A 24,745-nucleotide genomic window follows, 5' to 3' on the forward strand; every position below is an offset into this window, starting at 1 on the left:
AGAGTTTTCTGTAAAGTCATCTTTTACTTCATCATGGCTGCAGTCAGTGGGAGCGTAGGCAGAAACGACGAAAAGGCAACGACGTGTGTCCCTATCCTTCCGAGTTCTTGCGGAGAAAGACGATGGAAGTAGTCTCATTTATTATTGAAGTCAGAGTTACATAATCTTAGTTTAGTGCACGAACATATCATATGCGACCCGAAATTAGTTACATAACTGATAACACACCAACGAAGTTAACCCTTCACTCAACTGTCATACATTCTCTATTAATGAACTTTTTAGCCGGAATCTAATGCCCACAACACCCTAAACTAGCCAGCGAGGGTTTTTATACAATTTATTTAACTGGAACCAGTCGGTTGGGTTAAGCGCCTTGTATGAAACATTACTTCAGTCTCTTATAGATTCAAAAAGTAATATGAAGGGAGCAAATAATGAAAGAGAACATCGTTATAATGAATTTAACTATTTATGCACCACGAATGAAGAATGGACCTTAGCGAATAAGGGCAGTTTTCAGTCGGTTATATCAACAAAAACAGAACCAACTTAAAAATTATTTACTAGTTTGTAACAGATTGTACCTGAATTAAGTTAAATATGAACACGTAGCAGAAAAAGATGTCTACAAATATTGAAGTATGTATACACAAGCAAATGATGCTTACATAATGAGCAGTAAATTTTATATTACTTGTAAACCATCGATTTATAGAAACGTCAGGTCGGATAGTTGGCTAATAATTCTTGTTAAATTAATAGTTAAACTTTCAATAAGTTACGACTGTTCAAATAATATGATCAACATCGAGGCAGCGCACAACAAAAAGTAACATCTAGGACGTCAAAGTGATAAGGTAACGACACGCCACTTCATTTGGTCTTTATTTGTTCACCGTTGCAAATAGCTGACGTATACAAATAAAAGCATTCGGTGGGCTGACTGCATGAAAATCCAATGACTTTTGAAAGATTAACTAAAACAAGGTACAGGCATGGTGACACGTCTGACCAACAATCATCAATAATAAAAAGTGTAGTGGAAGTCCTACTCACTGCCTTCTCACACCAGGGGTGTTGTTCACAAAACTGAGAGGACGAAAAGCGAATGTCTGGCGCTTTAACCGGGTTGGTGGATGTGGAGGATCCACCTAGGGGAGTTGGAAAACCCTGATTCCAAACCAATGGTGCACATGGGCTCCAGTACCCTGAGGGAACAAATGGCGTATGAATCAATCGTTGGTCATCGGCTACCATGGGATTGCATCTCCTCACAATGCTCCACTGCCTTGTGGACTAGACCTTTAGGTCAAAGTCTCCGGGTGTGGCCCCCTAAGAAAACCACCTACTTCAGTCTGGGCACCTAGGCAGTATCACAGCCCTCACACAAATCGAATGAGATTTGTGAGGCGCATATTTATCTGGTGCTTCCTTGTACCAATATTTATGTGTTTAAATAAATAAATAAATAAATAGTAGTGAATTTACTTTAAGACTAAACTAAATTTGACGACTACAACATTTAGGGGGAACACTAAATAAATCTTACCATAAACACGAAAATTAACACGTGGAAAACTTTTAGAACACTAAGACTTACTTCTGAATTTAGTGACATCGACAGAAAATCATCCCAAAGCGTCCCACGAGAGTATATCCACTCTGGCTGCAGAGGAAATGTTGGAGGTTGGACTGTGTTGCTAGAAACCAAATTTTTAGATGTATTCTTGGGAGCCTGAACAAATGAACTGGAATGTGCACCAAGACAACATGCTGAAAACAAAGACACTTCATCTGATGCACCAAATACGGGTCTTAGACTATCATTCCTGACTGGTTGCACTGAACTTGATCCTAGTGTAAAAGACTCGGCATTTACATGTTGAGGATGAGTTATATTCTGAAAGACATTCATCACACTTGAAAAACAATTTTTAACGTGTAAGGAAGAAAAGCAACGTACAAAAAAAACAAGTGGTGATAGTATTTAAGGAACTTTAGAAAGCAGCACAGTTAAGATATTCTTGACATTGTATGGTTTTCATCGCACTACAACTCAACTACTGGTAGTAAATTACGAGTATCCTTTACTCTCAATGGCCACGTTTCGCAGCCGTAAAATAAAAACAGAACGCACTGTTACACAGTATACTCGTCCCTTAATTGATAGACGGATATCTCGCCTTCTCCAGAGGTGACGTAAGTTGGCAATATCCAAATGAGTTTTTTGAACCGGTGCAGAGACTTTTTAAGACACCAACCCATTAGGGATCATCAGACTTCCAAGATAAGTGAAGTTTTCGACGCGTTTGACTACTTCACTCCCTATCCTTAGTTCAGGTGCTGACGCAGGCCAGCTCTCAAGCAACAACTAGCATTCAGAGGGGGAGAAACGCATCCCAAACACCCTGGCATTGTTGCTCAATGCTAACAAAAGACTCCGCATTTTATCAGAGTCTTCACCAAACACAAATATGTCATCTGTGTATTCTAAGTCGATAAGTGGACCGCCTGGTACGAGATCAATGCCCGAAAACTCAGATGACGAGAACGTCATCTCCAACAGTAGGTCTATGATGAAGTTAAGCAAAAATGGAGATAGTGGACAACCTTGCCAGACACTACTTGAGGTTGCAAAATCAGATGACAGTACTCCATAGGCTCTGACTCGACTACTAGTGTTCGAGTAAAGAGCCTTCATAAGGTCTATGTACTTCCGAGGTACACCTTTCAATGACAGACACTGCCACAGAACCTCTCGGTCTACAGAGTCAAATGCTGCTTTCAAGTCAAGCACAACTATCATTGTCGGACGCCGATAAGCATGCCTGTGTTCTGAATATGGTGAATATGTGGTCGACACAGTCACGATCAGGTCTGAAGCCAGACTGATTTTCTCGTGTTTGCAGTTCATGAGTCTTTGCTAAACGTCCGATAATTAATGAGGTTAATATTTTAAATGCTATATTAGTTAAACTAGTCCTTCCATGGTTATCACAGGATGATTTTGATCCTTTCCTATATATTGGAACAATAAGTGATTGCGATCAGTCAGCTGGGATTACATTCTGTTCCCAGATTTTAGCTAAAACATTAGTCAACCTAATCGCTAAATTTAGACCACCACACTTAAAGACCTCTGGAGCCAATCCATCTAGACCAGCTGCTCTTCCCCGTCTCAGATTAGCTATAGCCTTTTGAACTTGAATTAGAGTCCGGGGACCTATTTCAATGTTTTATTCAGGCTGTTTGGGAATGGTGAGTAGCTGAGGGCCAGCTGAACTGCTCCTCAAAGTGTTCCGCTCATCGTTCTAAACGTCTGGACTGAGAGCAGATAAGTGTCGTTTCTTTCTGAGATCGTCTCACACTTGACTTCTTGATTCTAGTTTCTTCTATTAGTCTGAAAAGCTGTCTGGTTTTTACCTTCAGTCACTACCTTTTCAATCTATTTTGCTATCTTTGTTCACCACTGCTCACGGTCATTCTCTAGACTTTTGATTACCCTAGATCTGAATTTTATTCGTTTCTCATCGTGTACAGAGTCTGATGAGATGTGCTTATGAGTCTATCACTACAAGTCCAATGTCATTAGTGAGAAAGAACTGAGCAAAATACATTATAAGATGTGAGCTTACCTTCCCACAAACGGAAACAGTTGAGACTTTGCTCTGGCCATTAAGAGGCTTAGTAGGCAAAGAAAGATGCTCTAAACTTCTGAGTACAACATCGTCCGACTTCAGCCTTGATAAGAGATAAACAACAGCGGAGAGTTCCCTAATGCTAAAATTCCAGGTAATTTTAGGTACTGTGCTAACTTTCTAGGTTTCAACTCTTCATACCGCCGTAAAACCGCACCAGCTTGTGGGTTATCGTTGCAAAGTCTCGCAACTAAATCATGGATGTTGTACTACTTTAATAAACTTGGCAGTTTTATTTACTTGAGTGTCAGTCGAACTACCAATGCTCTTTTCGAGACTGTCTGCAAATGCGTACACATTCGAATCATACGTCAAATCAACACTGTCTGGAGTAAAAGTAAATAGGAGTGACAAACCCAAACATTTTGGACAAAGCGTAGACATGATGCCTAATTGAATTTCTAGTACATTCAGAACCCGCCATCACCAAAGTTTTGACTTGGCGCTAGATAACGAATTCAACGTTTCAGACCACAACAGTTGGTACAGAGGATACTACTTAATTCGAATGAAATCGAACTGTGAAGGTGATTTAAAAAGGCTTTCTGGTGGGCATAGTTCAAGCATTCACAATCCGCTATGGGACATTTTTCACAAGAAGACTATGGAAGCACGTATTACCAAGTTAGTAGAACTCAGTAAATGCTTAAGAGGTTATGTATAACCAAACAGGACCATGTGGTTAGTGAACATCGTTTTCTCTCTCCAACTCTGCCTGTGGTTCTTCTGAGATTACTGGCGGTTCCAAGCCCGGATAAAAGGAGAGGATCAACCATGAGGTCACCAACCCCACTTCGTAGAACGAAACCTTGTTAAAAATACTCTAACCAGAATACACAATTTGAAATATGCACTGGGAGTTGAAGGATATTCGTTTAAAAGAATTGTGATGCCGAAACGCTCCGGAAGTCGCGAGATCGATGTACCTTCTAACAACTAGAGCAACGATTAATAAAGGTACATGGAATGATCGGACAATGGGGGAGACCGGGAGGACCAGGCAAATAGCAACAGAAATGAGGAGATACAACTTGGCTATGTTCGGAATCAGTGAAACACATTGGACCCAAGCTGGACAGCAAAGGCTAGATACGAAAGAGACGCTGCTGTACTCTGGTCACGAACAGGAGAATGCTCCACATACCCATGGAGTTGCTCCGATCCTGTCCAAAGAAGAACGAAAAGCACTTATAGGATAGGAATCTCACGGATCCACGATCATCAAAGCATCCCTTAAAAGAATGAAGGAGGGAATCCCAATGAATATTATCCAGTGTTATGCACCAACTAATGATAGCGACGACGACAATAAAGATCAGTTCTATGAGCGCCTGAAATCAATGATAGATAAGTGCTCAAGAAAAGACCTCACCATTCTGATGGAAGATCTAAACGCTAAAGTCGGAATGGACAACACCGGATATGAAGATATCATAGGACGATATAGACTGGGAGAAAGGAATGAGAATGGTGAGAGATTTGCAAATCTATGTGCACTCAACAAAATGGTTATAGGTGGCACCATATTCCACCACAAATGTATGCAGAAAGCTACATGGGTGTCACCGAACAACGCTATAGAGAACCAGATAGACCAAATTTACACCACTAAAAAATTCAGGTCAATGGAGGACTTGTGAACTAAGAGAGTTGACGTAGCTTCAGATCATCATCTGGTTGTGGCCAAAATGAAACCGAAGCCAAAGATGCATTGGACGACTGGGGAAACAACATTACAAAAGTTCAATTCAGCCTTCCTTCGACATACTGACAAACTCAACGAATGCGCATTCAACTAAATGGTTATAGGTGGCACCATAATCCATCAAAAATGTATGCATAATGCTACATGTCGACGGACTGAAAAGAAGGACACCTCATCAAGATATCAAAGAAACGAGATCTCAGAAAATGTGAGAACTATGGAGGCACCACACTACTATCAGTACCAGGAAGAGTTTTCAACAGAATGTTGCTGAACCGGATGAAAGAGTCAGTAGATGCCCAACTTCGAGATCAACAGGCTGGATTCCGTAAGGATTGGTTGTGCACAGACCAAATCGCGCCACTACGGATCATCGTCGTGCAATCGATTGAATGGAACTCATCACTATACATCAACTTCCTTGATTATGAGAAGGCGTTTGACAATGTGGATAGGAGGACCTTATGGAACCACCTTCGGCACTATGGTGTACCTGAAAAAATCGTAAACATCATACAAAGTTTACACGACGGACTACAGTGCAGAGTCGTGCATGGAGGACAGCTAACAGATGCATTCCAAGTGAGGATAAGAGTCAGAAAAGGCTGCATACTCTCCCTATTTCTCTTCCTTGTGGTAGTTGACTGGATTATGAAGACATCGACATCGGAGAGGAAACACGGAATACATTGGACAGCTCAGAATCAATTAGACTTCGCAGACAATCTAGTCCTTCCATCCCATACACAAAAGCAACTGCAGGTGAAAACACCCAGTGTAGCAGAAGCCTCCACGTCAGTGGGCCTCGGCATACACAAAGGAAAATGTAAAATCCTTAAATACAACACAAAGAACACCAATCCAATCACACTTGATGGAGAAGCTCTGGAAGAGGTGGAAACATTCACGTACCTGGTCAGCATCATCGATGAACAAAGAGGATCGAATACAGACGTAAGGGAGAGAATTGGCAAATCAAGGAGTACATAAATTTCCGGTTATTGTAGGTCCATACTAAACTTCAATAACGAGATACAACATTTATTGTTATTACTAGTATTATTTCATTATTATTATCATTACGTAAAATGGGGTGGTGACGGATATCTGATAGATCCATTGGCATTATAAACAGAATGTGCACAGAAGTTTGATAGTAATCGGACGACTATCATTTTTCTGTTTGATTAGGAGAAAGAGTTCTCAAAGTAAAACAATTAACTTATTGCCAGTTGACTTGCAGTAAATTTTATACGTTGCTTTATGTGGTGAATTTCATGTACTTAAGTTGTCAGATGGATGCCGTAGTATAGTCTGACCAAACCACAGTAATCAAAAACGATAACTTTGTACGACCCAGATAAAAAGATTGGTAATTTCAGTGAGATGATAGTAACAATATGAGCTGCATTACCTAGATTTTTCGCCAGTTTTTCCATCCTCAGATATAGATTGATTGGGACTTCTTGACGTGTTTGATTTCTTATTCTTTTTTTGCTTTTTGGACGGGGTACTGGTTGCATTTACTTTCATATTTGATAGACTGTTAACTGCATTGTGTTGAAGATGAACAGGATAACTCATAGAATTACAACAAAGGCGCTCTGATTCAGATAACGCTAGACCAGGTGGTTTGCCCGACAGTCGTTGTTCTATGTATAATCTCAGTTGCCTATAGTAAAGTTATAAAATCAAATAACTGTATTAAAAACTCTCTAAATGAAATGACAATAATAAACCTATTCCCTCACATTAATCACTTGTCGAGTCCGTGTATGTAATGTGACGGTTACAGATGACAGAATAATAAAGTGTTAGGGTAAAGCTAGAGGCAATTAGAATTATCCTTATTAACAAAACTCAGCTTGGCAATTAAAGTTATCTCAGATAGCCTAATTCATAAGATAAAAACCTAACTGTTATATCTTGAACTTAGATTTCTTAGTCTGTCGCGTAATACTTGAACACTCGAACGCCAGAAACCTCCCAAGTCACAAATCAAAAGACAGAAGACAAGTAGAAGGAATGTTATTCCAAACAGTGTCGATTATGGTACAAAACTGTCAGGTATTTATAGTTTTTAATAGAAACAAAATCATTATTATAGTTATCCAATCAGCACACAGGGAGTTATCAGCATTGTCCAATAGGGAAGCTACAGGTAGTGATTCTAGGATATTCTTCCCACAGCTGATTGGATGGAATATGTCCGGCTCCTTCTAGCCTTCTTAGAGCTTCCTTGACTTCACCTGTGGACCATCCTCACACTAACATTGTTTAATGGTAAGAAAATTACATTGTTCTGTTTTTCCATTAAACGATGAATAATAACCCAATAAAAAATGTTCATCAATATTTTACTCAGTGTTTTGTAAAATTTAGATATGGGATAGGAAAGCGAGGACATACTTCATGAAAATGAAGTGGGGGTACTAAAAAATTAAGACTTCCAATGTACGGTTTTCAGTTAAAAAGCGACTTTTGAAAATAATGAACTAGTCTAGTTCCGAAACAAAAGGAACAAAGGGAAGTATCTAATAACAATAAACAGATTTTGACTGAAGAGATAGTGCTCCAATAACAGTCAGTTTGCCCGCTTCCAATCACAAGCAAATCATTCAGCGTTTATGTATGCAGGTAGATTGACCTCATGATACTTACACGGTAAGCTCCACTTATCTCTCTTTGTTAATGAACAAGCTTGTTTGTGGAATGGACTGTAATTATGAGTTTCAGTAATAAGCGGAGCAATGTCTTAGTGAGTAAAGAATTAAACTTTAAACCGATAGGTTGCAGTTCTGAACACCGCCCCATCTACTTCAGTTTGGACATTGAATCAATATCACAATACTGTGGTGTGGTCTACTTATATCTATATAAGTAGTATATGGCGATCGTCAGACATAGAATGTATTTTGATAGAAGACCGATAAGGAAAGAACTGAAATGAAGCGCAATCGGTAGGAAAATGCATGAACAGTGGAATTAGAGAAGATGAACTGATATTTACAGAAGGAACAGTGAAGATTGAGAAGATGGGTTGTTATTTTGCAAATTAACTGTTTGATGTATGGCTATCAGAATTTAGTGAGATAGTCTGTAAATTGTGATTAAATACATTCGATTGTCCCCACTTGTGTTCTCATTCACTACGATACGACTACACAAACCTATAATACGCAAAAGAGTTAACATACAATTCTAGTAATTTTCTTTACAATAATGACTTAGCTTACGTTATTGGAATCATGACTTCCGGATAAATAGGCATGGATTAAAAGATATAAATGCTTATTCGAAGATTATTTTACATAGGTTAAGTGGAAGAAGTACATCAATTACTGCATAGAATGTAAGACTATTGGATATGATTATGAAGACCGAATCAATAAAAAATAATATAGAAATGAGACATATCGTCATAATTATAAAAATCCTTTTTTATTGCCTTAATATGAAGTAAATTATATTTATTTATTTATTTAAACACATAAATATTGGTACAAGGGGGCACCAGATATATATGCGCCACACAAAACAATGAGAATGGGGAGAAAAAAGGGATAAGATGCATATATATGAAGGAAAAAATAAGAGTAATGACGGGAGAAACTGAAATGTACAACCAAAAGATCTCTTTCAGTCAAGGAAGTTATAACCACTCTTTATGAAGAAAGTAAACGAAAGTTACAGCAAGATCGCCACTGGCTTTTATTCTGAGCCATATCTGACGTCTCTAGTCACTGGTTTGCACCACCTCTCGGACCCCAGCCAGGGAGTCGTGAAGGACCAACAGAAGCTAGCCCTTTGCAGCTTTCTTTCATACCACGACACCATGTCATACACTGACCTCCTCTCCGCTTTTTCCAACCACTCCCAGAGTCGGCAAATAATGCACGATGTGGGATTCTCTGGTACGACATTCGTGAAACATGTCCAAGCCACCGAAGTCGGTGTTTCAAGATGGTGACACCAATTGAATTATCGTCTCTGCGCCCGAACACACGATGCCGAACCTCTGCATTACTAACATGGTGTCGCCACTGAATGTCAGCAATCCTTCGGAGACAACGATGATCGAACACAGAGAGACGTCTAACATCCTCAACTCAGAGAGGCCAGGTTTCACAAGCATAGAGCAAAACTGCTCTCACCGACGTGTTGTAGATCCGACCTTTTACAGCCAGACTAACATCACGAAGGCGCCAAAGGTGGCCCAGATTGGCATAAGCCGCTCTGGCTTTCATTATACATGCATCAATCTCATCACTCACGCCACCACCAGCACTTATGTAGCTACCTAGATACACGAACTTCTCAACTACTTCAATCTGCTCACCATCTAGGGTGAGTACAGGATGAGAATCCTGCCAGTCTTGTAGAAGTACTTTGCACTTCACAGGTGCAAAGCACATGCCGTACCTGCGGACACTGATTGCCAACTGATTAAGTGCGGATTGCATGCCTTGGGCATTATCGCACAGTAAGATAATATCATCCGCATACTCAAGGTCGAGAAGTCTTTCTTCAGGTAGCAGATCCACACCGCCATTACTTACATCCATCAGAGCTGTTTCCAGAATGTCGTCGATGGCAAAGTTGAAGAGGAATGGTGAGATTGAGCAACCCTGCCTAACCCCACTGCTTGAATGGGACAGTAGAAAGAAGTGGTTGTATGCCCTCACTCTGCCTGAGGTGTTCGTATACAGGGCCTTTAAGATGTTAATAAACTTCTCAGGCACACCCTTCTTCAATAGACAATTACAGAGAACAGTCCTGTCCAACGAATCGAAGGCAGCCCTGATATCAAGAAACACTACGATTGTTGGCCTGTGATAAATATGACGGTGTTCTAACATTTGACGGAGGGTGAATATATGATCAATACATCATCGACCAGAATGAAATCTCGCCCGCTCCTCGCGAGTCAGTCTTCCTCAGGTTTTGAACAACTTACGAAGTATGACAGAAGCCAATAGTTTGGACGCAATCGGAAGTAGACTTATCCCCCGATAGTTGTTACAGGAACAACCTGAACCCTTTTTAAAGATAGGGACGACTATCGACTCATTCCATGATGTTGGAACACTTTCTTGCTCCCAAACCTTTGTAAACAACACAGTCAATTCCTTAGTCAGAAAGTCACCACCATCTATAAAAAGAGCCGGAGGTAAGTCATCTGGGCCCGGTGATTTGTAACGTTTCAAGAGTTGGAGTTCCTTGCGGACTTCCGCCTCATTTGGTGGATCAGCCGTCACCGGCCATGGGGGGCAAGACAAACTGGTTGATGTTGCCGGAGCAGCAGGCCAGTTGAACTGCCCTTCGAAGAATTCCGCCCATCGTCCAAGACGTCGAGAGATGTTAGTGATTGGCATCCCATCATCCTCGTAGATTGTTTCACTCACACCAGACTTCTTGCTGCCAGTGGCTCGGATGAGTTGGAAGAGCTTCCGGCAGTTACCAGATGCAGCTGCTGCTTCCATCTCATTAGCACGCTCCGACCACCAGGCTTCTCGTTCCTTACGCAAGCTTTGCCCAATTTCATTACGTAACAGCCTTTGTTTGTGGTTAAACTCACAGTCACCCGGAGTAGACCGACGGGCTTCCATCAGTTGTAAGGAGCCAGAAGAAACCCAGTGCTTGTAAGCGGGACGTTTCGCGAAGCCGCAAGCGACTTTACTCGCCATCTTCATGGCGTCGTGAAGATGCAACCAATGCTCATCTATACTTTTCGGTGGGATGGTAGCTAGCCTAGAAGCTAGCTCCGCTCGATACTTACTTGCAACAGAAGTTGCAGCCAGTTTACTAACATCGATCCGTTGGTGGCGGTAAATCCTTCGGCCACTGCAAAGTAAGGTAAGATTGGCTCAGAGCAGGGCATGATCAGACTCCAGATAGGTACTCCAAAAGGAGAGGCAGTCTTGCACACAACCACGCCAGCGGTAGCTGATCGCGATGTGATCAATCTGAGTCCAGGCTTGGGATACAGAGGGAGGACGCCAGGTGGCACACCGGCGATGACTGTGCCGGAAGTTAGTGCTAGCCAGAAACAGATTGTAGTCTGTGCACAGTTGCAGCAAACGGTCCCAGTTATCTGTTCTGCGACCAACAAGTCCCCATCGGCCACCTAAACGACTCTCTTCTGTGCCTAGACGCCCGACCTGGGCATTCAAGTCTCCGGCTAGTATTACAATATATGTCGAACGCGCTTTCTGGAGAACAGTTAACTGGTGGTAGAATTCATCCTCAATTGCATCCGAGCTGCAGTCTGTCGGGGCATAGGCGGAGATGACGAAAAGACATCGTTTCTCACACCGATTTCTTCTCACTCCGATGGAACTTTCTAATCAAACAGTACATAACCGACTGCTAATGGGGATCCAATCGATTAGTACTGCCTCAGCTCTAGCGCTTAATGCGACACCAACGCCAGCAAGACCAGACGAATATGTCACAGAGTCCCTGGATAAACGCACGTAAAACAAGCTTTTCGAAGCGACAGATGGAGAGCGGATTTGTAGTACTTCACTCGAGTCTAGAATACGGGTTTCCGATAGGCGAAAAACGTCAACATTAAGACTTTCTAAAGAAATAGCCAGCCCCATATGCTGTCCGATCTGCATTAGTGTGCAAACGTTGAAAAAGGGTCAGTTTGAATGGTGCACGTGGTTTCAGAAAGACTGGTTCAGAATTCGTATTCGGCAGAAGCATTCACTTTCGACCAGACAGTGACTGGAGATCGTTTAGATAGAACAGAGTTTCCACCATGGGCAAGCTGCTGGATAAGTTGAAAAGTAAGGATACACAAATTAAGAATAAAAGGGAGTGAATAAGCGACGTGGTAAATAATAATAATAATAATAATAATAATAATAATAATAATAATGTAAATTGTCTGACTATTAGTAGGAGCGAGAATAGTATTGTCAGTAGAAATCGTCATTTCATTTATTTGTGCGAGGGCTGTGATACTGGCCGGGTGCCCAGACCGAAGCAGGTGGTTTTCTTAGGGGGGCCACCCCCGAGCCTTTGACCTAAAGGTCTGATCCACAAGGCAGTGGAGCATTGTGAGGAGATGCAGTCCCATGGTAGCCGGTGACCAACAATTGGTTCATACGCCATTTGTTCCTTCAGGATACTGGAGCCCATGTGCACTACTGGTTTGGAATCAAGGCCTTTCAACTCCCCTAGGTGGACTTTCCGTGTCCAACAACCAGGTTAAAGCGCCGGACATCCGCTTTCGTCCTCTCAATTTCGTAAACAACACCCCCGCCACGAGAAGGCAGTGAGTAGGACTCCCCTGGCAGAGGCTATATACGCGTGGCCATGTGATAGAGGGTTGCCCTTCCCCACTCTCGGCCGTACCAGGGCATTTGGAGGCCCACTAGCCAGCCAGCCGGCGACCATACCACGTTGAAAGCACCGGTTCTCGTCCGATCATCGCAGTTAAGCAACGTTGGGCCCGGTCAGTTTTATGTTACATGAAGATCCTTGCATTATATTTCAAAAAGCTGTCGTGAGGACCTTGAAACCTGGTGATCTATGAGTACTGTTGCGATTTGATAGCCAAGATAAACACAAATCCATGCTGGAAGCTATTTACAGTTTATCAAATCTACCTTACTAGGCAATGAGGTTTCAAGTAGCCAAAATCTTCACAAGAGGAACCAACTAGTGATGAGTAGGAATTAGGGGAGACTTGTTTGAGAGGTTACATATATAATCAACAAGTGAAACGCTTACCGAATAAATGGGATCACCAGGTAGAAGTTGTTCGGTCTTGAATTTAATTTTTCCATAGTAGCAATATCTTGGATATGTGTTGGCAAATCAGCAATCCCAAACCAAGTTATAGCTTCAATCTCGTTTTTTGTACCAGGCTTCAATCGAGAAGTCCTGGGAAGGCCTTCAACAATGAATGCTCGTCTTAAAGTACCACCAATATAACGATCAATATAGAGGGACGGTAAGATACGATTTGCTAAGTCCAGACCCGTTTCTTCCATTACCTATAGAAAGATACCTAAAAATTTAAACCACTTACTTCACGAGAAGCACAATCAACAAGAGATTCATCTTGATTAATTTTGCCACCAGGTAGGCTCCAACGATTACCATAGAATCCTTGAACTAACAAGATCTAGGAATCAAATCAATAATAACCTTTCTTACCATCTTATGATGTTCGTCGATAATTATCATGCTCCCAGTAGCTGTAGATCCACGGTATTTTTTCCATTCGACAAACTTTTCTTGCCAGTTTATGCCCTTGGGTACAATAGAAGGAAACTTCTCAAATACTAATAGATTATGTATTATGAAGCTGAAAAACTACATTGCTGCGTTAGTCCAAACATATCAACACCACCAACTGAAGGATCTTCAATACAATAATCGATATAAAACCAATGGGCGCGCTCAACTTCAAAAAAGATTCTTACGAAATTCTTTGCACAATCTTCTTTCAACTCATCAGGAATATTAAGGATAAATCTCCTACAGGGTCAAAAAGGTGACAGTTAGAGGGTACTTACGTGTACAAATGTAATAAAATGTTATCTGGCACAATATGAAAAGGTTCCTGAGCAATCATTGGTCTATATCTAAAAGAGTAATAACAAAAGAGGTCAAAATCTTTCAACGATAAAAGTAAATTTTAGTATATATAGACTTTTTATGCAGCTAATCACATCGTTGAACCCCAACTATTTAGCTGTCCCACAAACTCAAGGTATTAAAGGATGACAAAAACAAATCATTGAAATCTTAACAATATATTACGGTTAGTGAAACTCCTGACATACGATTTCCTACAAACTTCAACTGTTCTATAGGCAGAGCAAAATAAGAAAAAAAACAAGCTGCTCACTAGCTTAGACGGGAAGTTAGTATCATGCAGCATATCACAGTTGAAATAGATAAGTTGTAACTATATGGCAAAAAACAAATTTGCGCTAAGCTAATAAGTGGCTTTTTAAAAAAATGACATCTTCAAAAAAATAAATCTTTAAGCACTCAAGGAAGAAGGGAATGATAGATATGGTATTTCCATTGTATTTTTTATAAACTAATAAGTTCCTGCTATGATACTAAAATCTTATATTAGGCGAGACTACAATTTATGGACAAACCAATCAGACATAAGATAACGAGTCTTGAATTTTGTCGAGAAATTCATCCATACACTTGGCTAAATATCGTTCAGAATTACAGCTTATTTCAGTTCGTGATGAAAACCGTAAATATAATTCCTAACCCTAACTATTGACTGTAACTCATGATTCCAACCGGTTTATAACCCTCATTTAGTCCTAATAAGCAGGTACCCATTCTCAAGGTCGCTCTAGTGTCACTTGAAGGTTGTCCACTAATTATAGTTTCATCCAAAAAATGTTGTAGAATGAGAGTAGTCTAATCTCATTTGATCGGAAATTAACACGTGGATTCAAGCGAATGTGTTCACTAGCAAACCACTTGTCTACTTAAACGCTTAGATATCGAGGAGCGTTTTGCTTATGAGTCAGACTGATATGAAAGTTTTGGTAGGCTATTGGCTGCTTTCCAATTGTTAGACCAAAACAGAGTAATTGTCGAATTATCTGTCTGTAACAGGTCCGTGGAAAAATTCTACCAACCGCACGTTGTATTAACCAAGTAGTATTCAATTTCTCAATCTCCAAACTTTCTAGAACACTGAAGTTTTTGAGGGAAACTTGTGAACTAATATACAAACCAAGTTTCTGCCTCGCAATCTGTTTTGCGAATGACTACATACAATTATCGCACCATAGTTGATGTCACCAATAGATAAAAACTCTGGCAAATCATCAAGAATCTGTAGAAGTAACTAAACAACCTTGAACTCATTTTCGGTCATTGAAAGAAACAATATTTGGTTGTGGAACAATTCAATGTAAATAAGTAAAATGGTTATAACTAATAAATGAATTGAAACATATGCTGGAAATTTATTCACGAAATACTAAGACTTTCATCCCGAACCAAAACTGCGAAACAGAAAAGAATTAGGCGCCGAAACCTTCAGTCTTCAGTAATAAGGATAGAAGGTCTATTGACCTATTTTAATCCTTGCAGTTTGTTACACTGTGGAGGTCCAATCTCGTCTTGAATATATCAACAGAAGGTGCTGATATTACGTGTTCTGGTAGAGAATTCCAGTAATTCACTACTCGGTGCGAGAAACGAAACTCCAGACGTAGACGATTTGATCTCGGTTTTTGGAGTTTCTTTGAATGTACTCTCAAATGATCAGCCCTAGACGGGAGGAAAAGATCGGACATGTTAGTACCAAGGTCATCGTTCAGGACACGATATGCCAATATTAGATTACCCCGTATTCGCCAGTAAGATAACGGAAATAAGTTGAGGTGTCTCAGTCTGTCTTCATAAGATAGGCCAGATAGGCCTTTTACCATTTTTGTCCCGCGGCGTTGGACTCGTTCCAACATATCCGCCTCATATTTGAAACAAGGACTCGCTGCTTGAATCCCATATTCCAAATGTGGCCGTACGAAAGTTGGGTATAATAATCTAAACATTTCCCCATCCAGATACCGGAAAGATCTACGAATAGACCATAATACCCTATAGCCTTTTGCAACAGCAGCCTTACAGTGACTGGTTGTTTTGAGATCATTACTTAGTATGACTCCTAAATCTTTATAGTTTCTTACCTTGGGCAACACTAGTCCACATATTGTGTAGTGATACGAATCATCGTAGTTATTTAATTGCATCACTACACTTTTGTTAGGGTTTACTTCTAGTGAACACCCATTCATCCATGCCACTTATGAGTTAAGATCTTCCTGTAAAACTATTCTGTCTGACATGCTATATATGGGTCTCCAAATCTTAATGTCATCGGCGAATAGTAGGACGGATGACTTAGCTATAGCTGGTAATTCATTTATATAAAGTAAAAAGAGAAGAGGACCTAAAATTGTGCCTTGGGGGACTCCACTTTTTACTAGTTCCCACGATGAGAGAGCCCCATTTACTCTTACCCTTTGTCTCCTTCCATGAAGAAAGTCACTTATCCAGTCTATGACTGCATAATGAATTCCAAAACTTTCCAGTTTTAATTTAAGACCAGAATGGGAAACCTTATCAAAGGCTTTACTTAGATCTATGAAAATGACATCTACAGAAATATTGCGATCTTTTGCCTCAGCCCAATCTTCTCTTGCAATGAGAAGATTTGTCAAACATGATAGACCTCTTCGAAAACCATGTTGTTCCTTGGACAAAAGATCATGTCTTTCCAAGTAGTTTATAACAGCCATCCTAATAATTTTTTCCATTAGTTTTACAACTGCACTAGTTAAGCTGACGGGACGATAGTTACTAACTAAATCCCTACTCCCAGCCTTATACACCGGACGGATTATTGCGTCTTTCCAGTCTCTGGGCAATCTGGACTGCCGCAGGGACATATCAAACAGTATCGCTAAGGGTTCAGCAATAACATCTGAGAGGGCTTTCATAATCCGAGGATGAATATCATCAGGACCACTAGACTTATCAGGCTTGAGATGCTGAAGTAGCCTTAAAACAGTCTCTTTCTTAATAACTACAGGGTCAACAAGTCGCTTCCGCTTTTTCAGTATCATTTCTTGCCAAACTTAACGGATTTTCTTGTATCAAAAGTGATGGTATTCCATCACTTCTCTGAGTTTGCCTCTTTATATACGAGAATAACCGTTTTGGACTATGTTTGCAATCCCTAACCAATTGTTTTTCGTATGACCGTCTAGTCCTACTAATTAACGCTTTACAAGTATTTCTAATCTTACAATAACTGGATCTGTACTGTTCTGAGCCAGTAGAGATGAACATGTTCCAGTGTTTTTTCCTACGCCTAAGAAGTTTCTTAACTTTTTTATTTATCCACGGTGGACTATTGTTCGGTCTACGTGGTACCAGGTATCGTATGAACGGGGACGTGACTGCACTAAACTTGCCTTTAAATACAGACCACGCCTCGTCAACTGATGAGCTAGTATCTACTGACCAATCTATCTTAGTAGCACAATCCTGAATGGCTGGTATATTAGCTCTCCATATGTTTGGGCGAGACTTAATCTGATCGTATATCATGTCGCTAGCTCTAAACGTGAATGATAAAACAGCGTGATCGCTATTTACTAACGGGGGAAGAATATTTAGGTTGGCAATATCCTCAGTCTCATGGGTAATTACCAAGTCCAACAGAGAAGAACCTTGGTTTACACCAAAACGTGTAGGTTTGGATACATGCTGTACTAATGCATGTTCCATTACTGTTTCCAAGAGCCTGCTATCAAATGAGTTTATAGAGCATTTTGTGGTCAACTCAGTCCAACTAATGTCAGGTGCATTAAAGTCTCCTGATATCAAGCATCTGTTATTTGCACTCCATAGCCGAATGTGCTCTAAAATAAAGTCATCAGCTAAGCAGATTGGGCTGCGATAGATGACACCGAGTGCAAATGTACAACATCCGACAGTGAGCTCACAGCTAATGACTTCACTAGTTCCACTATCATGGGATTCGCAGACGGAGGAGCGGATATTTATACTATTGGCTGTGTATAGAAGGACGCCACCTCCTTTCCTGCATCTATGTCTATCACTTCTTAAACAATGATATCCGGATAATTCTGGGGTGATATCGAAGTCATGGACTAACCACGTTTCCGTCGCAGCTACAATTAGTGGCCTTAATTTGTCCACTAATGCTCCTAGCTCGTAGAATTTATGTCTTAGACTACGGGCGTTGGCATATAAAACTCCTAGGGAGAACGATCTATCCACACAGGCCTTGGTACCATTCGCTTCCAAGACCTGACTATTCGAAAACCCACTAATCGGAGATTTTCTTCACCGTTTTGTCGACGGGTTTCTAGTTCAGCTAGTGCCGTCTTCCTTTTTATTCTATCTTCAAGAGACACATCCTGTCTAATTCGAATTTCAGAGTTGTCGTGACTTCGAGCGTTACTTAACAGAAGACCACGTTGTTTCTCCGACCCTAAGATTACCTTAAGGAGTCTACACGGTCGGGGTAGAACACTGTTATCGGCCCTTTTACCTATTCTAACTAATTTTTTGACCTGAACACCTTTCGTGTTATCTGGTAATATGCTACGGATGTATTCTCCGAGCCTCTCTAAGTCATGGGTGTGTCTAACCTTAGGATCTGGATCGTTAGACTCTGGCAATTTACTCACAATAATATTCGATGATATTAAATTCCTCTCAGTCGCACTAGGATGATGTTCTGCCGTTCTATCAGAGTGCGATAGTGCATTGAGTGACTCAGACTGAGAGTTCCTCAATGACTTGTCAACCAAGTGAGCCAATAGGCTCATAGCCTCCTGGATTAATATCGTCTTGTTAGTACAGCAGAATATACAAAGCCAGTGCGAGTTAGGCTTAGAGCATCTTTCGTATGCAGCTGGACTGAGACGGGTACACATCTTGTGGAACCACTTTCTGCATTCATTACACTGCATCCCTTCATCTACGGGGAACAAACAGTTCGGCTGTCCACAGCTGAATGCATTGCCAACCATTGTAATCAGATTAGGTTTAAAACACAATATGATCACAATAATAACACAAGTGTCAGAGTATATGCAAAAGAAGGAACCACGAGACAAAGTTTTCAATAAAATTTCAAACCTTAACTGAGTAAATTCAAGTTAAAGTAGACCAAGAATGCTTTTGATGCAACAAATACACAAAAGCAACGATAATCACAAGTATGAAAGTCACCGTGTAACACGTAGAATCAGCAGTTAGAGAACAGCAGTACAGATCTGAAAAACAGCACAGCACACAATGTTAAACGAGGACTTCACACCAAGAGAGAACACAGTGGGAATCACGAGCCTCTTTATTTTAAAATCAAAAAGCGCGGTGCGCAAGAGTACAGCGGGAAGAGTCAGTTTACAAAGTAGTCTTATGAGTCATCCTGCAAGCTTAGTGTACATAGGGCTTGATCTTCTTCCTCTAAAGAGTTTATGTTTGGTCGCCCTGCAATAGAAAGAAAATAGAATGCATTAGTATATCATACATAACAACTTCAACTCCGTTACAACCGCCCTTTTTAAAACGCGCGCGTATACTTTTGAAATTAAATCTGATTTCAATTTCAAATATATCGAGCATTTTCGTAACGAACTTTTACAAACAGACTGATTTATTTGATTATTTCGTCCATACGCTTAATTTCTGACATTTTGATGATAAATAGGTCTTAATGAAACAATCTTGTAGCAATCATGTCGCTTTATAACCAAACACTGTCCAGAAAGTAGTTCAGGCTATGCTATATAATTTATTATGAGTGATCAATGTGGAGACCACTTTGACGAAACTCCAAATCTTCCTCAGAATTTTTTTGAGTTTTAGGTGGGCATTTTCAATTCCCAACGTGTTCAGAAGCTCTTCTCTTTCGATTTGGATACCCTGAGGATATGGCCTCACGGCAGACAGTTTGAATTCGAAGTTCCTAAGATCAATAATGTATAGGTCAATAGATTTATTAATGTTCTTGACTTATTTTATTCGCTCGAATATCCAATATCTTTTTGACGAACTTGTGCGCACCAAATTATTTCTTCACTTTCACTTATTGTTGTTTCCATGCAATTTCTGGTCTTTGGTAACTCCCAGTAATAGTCTACTCGACTGCGCTAATTCTAGTCAGTCTTGCAATTATTTGGTAGTTTACATATCCTAAGATCTAAGAACATTTGTCTTCATCAGTAAAGTTTCTGCAACCAGGAGCTATCACATTACCGAGGGGATTAAGATTCCACATTAGCACAGTTTGGTGACGGCTCAGTATATTAGAGGTTAGGAGTCCCCGCGAGTCACACAAATCCTGTATTCTATCTCCGCATACAGGATTGCGGATATACACTGCTGAGAATTCATACACTTGGAGAAAACTGCCGTCCAATACTTCTAGGTTTTGGACAGTGATCTTACTTTCAACCGTCCATGATTTTAATTAAATAGGGCTATTATTCTCAATAAACCCAACATGCCCTTCCAGTCTTCACCTTGGTCTACTACTCTTCACGTTTCTTCATGCTCTCAGCTCTGTACACTCCATACCACACTATATTCTCAAAACCGTTGCTAGTCCAAAGTGGCATTACACTCAACCTCAGTTATGTTTTCGGAAACAGTACCGACACTGTACATTATTTTTTGTTCAGATTTATGGTTCTTCGAACAATTTTTCGTTTGTTTTTCATATTGCTTAACTACGTAATAATTACTTGCCTAGCCCCGTTGCTTTGTAAAAGCCGATATCATGCAGGTGAGTTCTAGAGGTTTCCCCCTACCGTTTTATTGGTCGAATCGATCTATTGGTAATAGCTATTTAAGAAAAGGAATGTTGAAACAGAATGATGTAATAGAAAGGCCAACAGCTCCCGGAAAGACTTTAGAAGTTGATAGACTTTTCTTATGTAGAGTTTGATGAATTAATGCTTATTTTGTACTTGATGTCAGCCTAATTTTGAATTCTAAATGGAATACGTTCGGTTGTGCTCACTTAGTTCTACTTGGTTTAATTTTCGCCATTTAGGGGATTCCTAGTTATTTAAATAATTCGAATGCTTCTAATCATCACATTGGCGTCACAATCGAGCATGTGGTAGAGGAGTTTCATATACACTCGAATTTTGATTCTTTTGAGGATTATATGGAAGGGTTCGATATCTAGACTATGGCCAAGGAACATTTTGAGGATGTTAATATTTTGACTCACTCCCTTACACATATCAATGCATATTTGCTTGATTTCTGGAACAGTGGCCATGGGTATTCTAATGTGAAAAGCGAAGGGAATATGTATCATACTTTTTTACGTTTGTCAAAGCCTCAAATTATGTGTCAATGTGTATCCCCAAATACTCACATATAATGATTGAAGTGTGAGATGTGAGAAGATAATGCAAATCGGGAACGTCAAATCGGTCATGATATTGCGATATGATGACCCTACACTATATTATGAGGGATGATAGTGTTGGTAAATCTGCGGACCAAATCCCAGTTATCTTTGACTTCAGTACACAACCGATATGTTGATCAAACACATTTCCAGGATCCAGGTAAGCCCGTTCCAATTTCAGTTGCTAATTGTAATACAACTGAATATATTCTAGATCACATCTAGTCTGTTAACAATACACAGTCTGAGAGACATAAAATGAACCTGACATGAGGACGTTCAATCGATTTCAGGAACCAATATTCCAATTTAAGCCGTGGCAATTATGGAGTTTGTATGAATTAATGATTTTTTTGTACTCGATATCTGGCTTATTTTGAATTCTAACCACAGTACTTTCGTTTGTGATCACCTGATTCTCTTTGGTTTAAATTGCGCTATTTATGGAATTCCTACACCGTATACTAATTCAAATACTTCCAATCATCATATATTATTCGACATTTTGTAAAATGCGGAAAACATCAAAAACTGAGTTTTCTATGGGATATGTACAACTCAGGAATGAGAACCGCAAACATGCTATCACTATTTCAGACTAGGCATAGCTCCATCATCTGGATGTAATATCGCTGATTGCAACTGTATGCTACATATTTGACTGTATGGCCTCCCATAACATAGAAGGAGACTCGTAAAACAATTATTTGGAAGGGCTACCAGTAAGTTGTGTTTTTTACGTCCACTTCACATTCAACAACGAAATACGTAAGGAGAAAGAAATAATCATAACAGGATCTCCATTTAGTTCGATCCCAGCAGTCTGTTTCATGTCTAAGATTAAAAACAATCAACGTGGTTCAGATATTATTATTAATAATAATAATAATATTTTGTTCTCAAATAACAGTTTGTTACATGAGGCATGCCGGTTTACAGGCAAGATCAAATCGTTAAAGAAGTTACAATTTTCACTGTAGAAAAGTACTCAGCTGGGTTGATATTTTATGAGATATGAATGTAGATGGATTTCGTAAGAAACATGTCAAATCACACTTGGCGCACTTTATGAAGGTAGTGTTGCAACATACAGCTGATGGTCGAGAATAGATACATGCGTATTTGGGGGCTTTTAGAAGCTTCGACCTTATATCCCTCCGGAATATCTGAGGCTTTATTGACGGTGTAGGACGAAGTCTCCAGTGCCATATCTGTTTTCGGTGGGGAATCTCCAGAGGGCTGAAAAAGGTGTAAGAAAAAGGAAGGACGAAAAGCAGAGCACACAATATTCATGGAGGAATAGTTAGGCTATAACAATTTTAGTCTATTCGTCTGTTACTGAAGTACTTATTAGGTAAGAACATACTAATGTGTTAAAGAAAAATAAGTGTGAACAGGGTATGAGTGGATAAGGAACTGTATAGATGAAGGTAGTTCAGAAAGAAGTATGGAATTGTGTAATTATAAAATAAAGTGCTGAAAACAATATTCCGATACAAATGACTGTCTCCCTTTTTTTCGAAGCTGTTTGGACTCTCTGTTCTGTTTTTAGATTTTATGGGGTATGGAGTGGGCTTCGTTTTTAACCAATTGTCTAGTTTACTTGTAATAGGATTACTCGGTAGGAAATGGAACCAATTCAGCTTTTTTTAACATTTTTTAAAAAGGTATTTTGCATGAATAAGTTCGCATCAATACCGTTGGTTCGTGACATCCCACGTGACATAAGGAGCCGTAATTTAATATGTCCTGCTCTACAGACACGGGTGGATTGGAGTTATCTCTCCACCATCATGTTTACTGGTCCATAACGTCACCCTCTCTCCTTTTGTGACGTTAGGCTCTCTTACGTTTGTGGTATGTGCCAATATTACTTTAAACAAGCCCATAGTTGGAATACACTGTCTCTACTAGTTCTATGTTACAAGCAAATCAGATGGCTGAAGCATTTGTATTATAGGTCAGACATCCATTTAGTATATTATACTGCTATAAAGATAACTGGTGGTACAAGTTATGAAACATAGGTCAGATTATATTTGGTTAAGAGATGGTAAGAACACATAGCAAATCAAAGAGTATGCAAGGGTTTAGAATTGTGAAATATTCAGAGCAATAAAACAAAACACTGGGTGACTCACTAGAATTTAGAATATTTTGAGCTTCATTTGATCGGCCTTAGTTGGTCAGCATCCACAAGATTTGTGAGTTATCTATCTACTTGTAATAGAAAAAACGACGTGACACTTCGGAAGAAGAATAAATCTTTAAGCATTAGAGACATTCGGGATCTGAAAGTGAGAGTTACGAGTAGAAGACTATGAATAATAATCAATGGATAGTGGGCGATGATAAAGTATTTGTTCTGTAATTTAGTTATATTCATACTAATAACAATGGGGTTCGTCATATTCTTTTTCCGTCTAGATATTAGGCGGTCCATAATAAAGTGCCTCATTGGTTGGCGGGAGTTCAAGGAATAGTTGGTACAGCTCTTTAGAGTCTAGTAACATAGTAGTTAGTCTTTTTAACTTGGTAAAAGTGTCACAATAACGGATAGATATTGGAAACCTGTTCAGCAATAAACTATACTATACTGTAAGAAACTTACAACGCATTTGTTTTTGGTGTTTTGCAGTAGATAGTGTATATGCGTTGTTCCTTAGTCTATAGACTGGGTCATTGATCATAGTAGGGCAGGAGGTTAGGAATGACAGCCCATTTATTGCTTTGTAGAGAAATATCAGATTGTTCCTTAACCTACGGTGCCATAAAGGTTCTAAAGAGAGGTGCTTACATCTACTTGTGTAATCAAGAGTGGAGTCACTTCCTAGCAGTTGGCGTGTAAAGCGTCTTTGAACATCTTCTACTCTTATTTTGTCTATTATATTTATATTAGAGAAGATAAAGGAGCAATGTTCAAGGGACAGTCGTATACGTATTTTGTAAAGGGTAAGCTTAGCCTCTATCGTGAAGAAATTTTTCATTGCGAAACCAATTAGCCGTTCACCTATAGATATAATAGAGGGGGCATGATCTTCAAAGTTTAGGCTTCCTGTGTAATTAATTTCTTGATCGTGTACTGATTTAAGTGTCTGGACTTTACTTTTATTTAGGAAAAGTTGTAGTAATGGGGTTGTTTTTCAAAATATATGATCCCGTAATTGTTGATGTTCAATGGTAATTGCCATTTTCGCTCCATATAGTTAGGTTATTGAGATCATCTTGAATCAGGGAAACACCTCCACTTAGAGCCTCAGGTTTATAGCTGTATACTATTTTGAGATCATCAGCATATAAGTATGGTTTCCCAAATTTTATGATGCCACATATATCGTTTATATACATTAGAAACAAGAGTGGGCC

The 24,745-nt window shown here is 39.7% G+C and overlaps 1 protein-coding gene across 1 annotated transcript; it reads right to left on the minus strand.

Moving 5' to 3' along the window:
* Positions 1–6,816: 6,816 nt before the first annotated feature.
* Smp_006190 (hypothetical protein) lies at positions 6,817–13,999 on the minus strand (the record flags this gene model as incomplete). The annotated part of the gene is made up of 6 exons (XM_018788595.1): positions 6,817–7,078; positions 13,150–13,415; positions 13,451–13,546; positions 13,579–13,706; positions 13,742–13,902; positions 13,941–13,999. The coding sequence occupies 6 exons, from the start codon at positions 13,997–13,999 to the stop codon at positions 6,817–6,819; spliced, it is 972 nt and encodes a 323-aa protein (XP_018654122.1).
* Between the last annotated feature and the right edge of the window lie 10,746 nt (positions 14,000–24,745).

Source organism: Schistosoma mansoni, chromosome W, assembly GCF_000237925.1.
Source record: "Schistosoma mansoni strain Puerto Rico chromosome W, complete genome".
NCBI classification, from domain to species: Eukaryota; Metazoa; Platyhelminthes; class Trematoda; order Strigeidida; family Schistosomatidae; genus Schistosoma; species Schistosoma mansoni.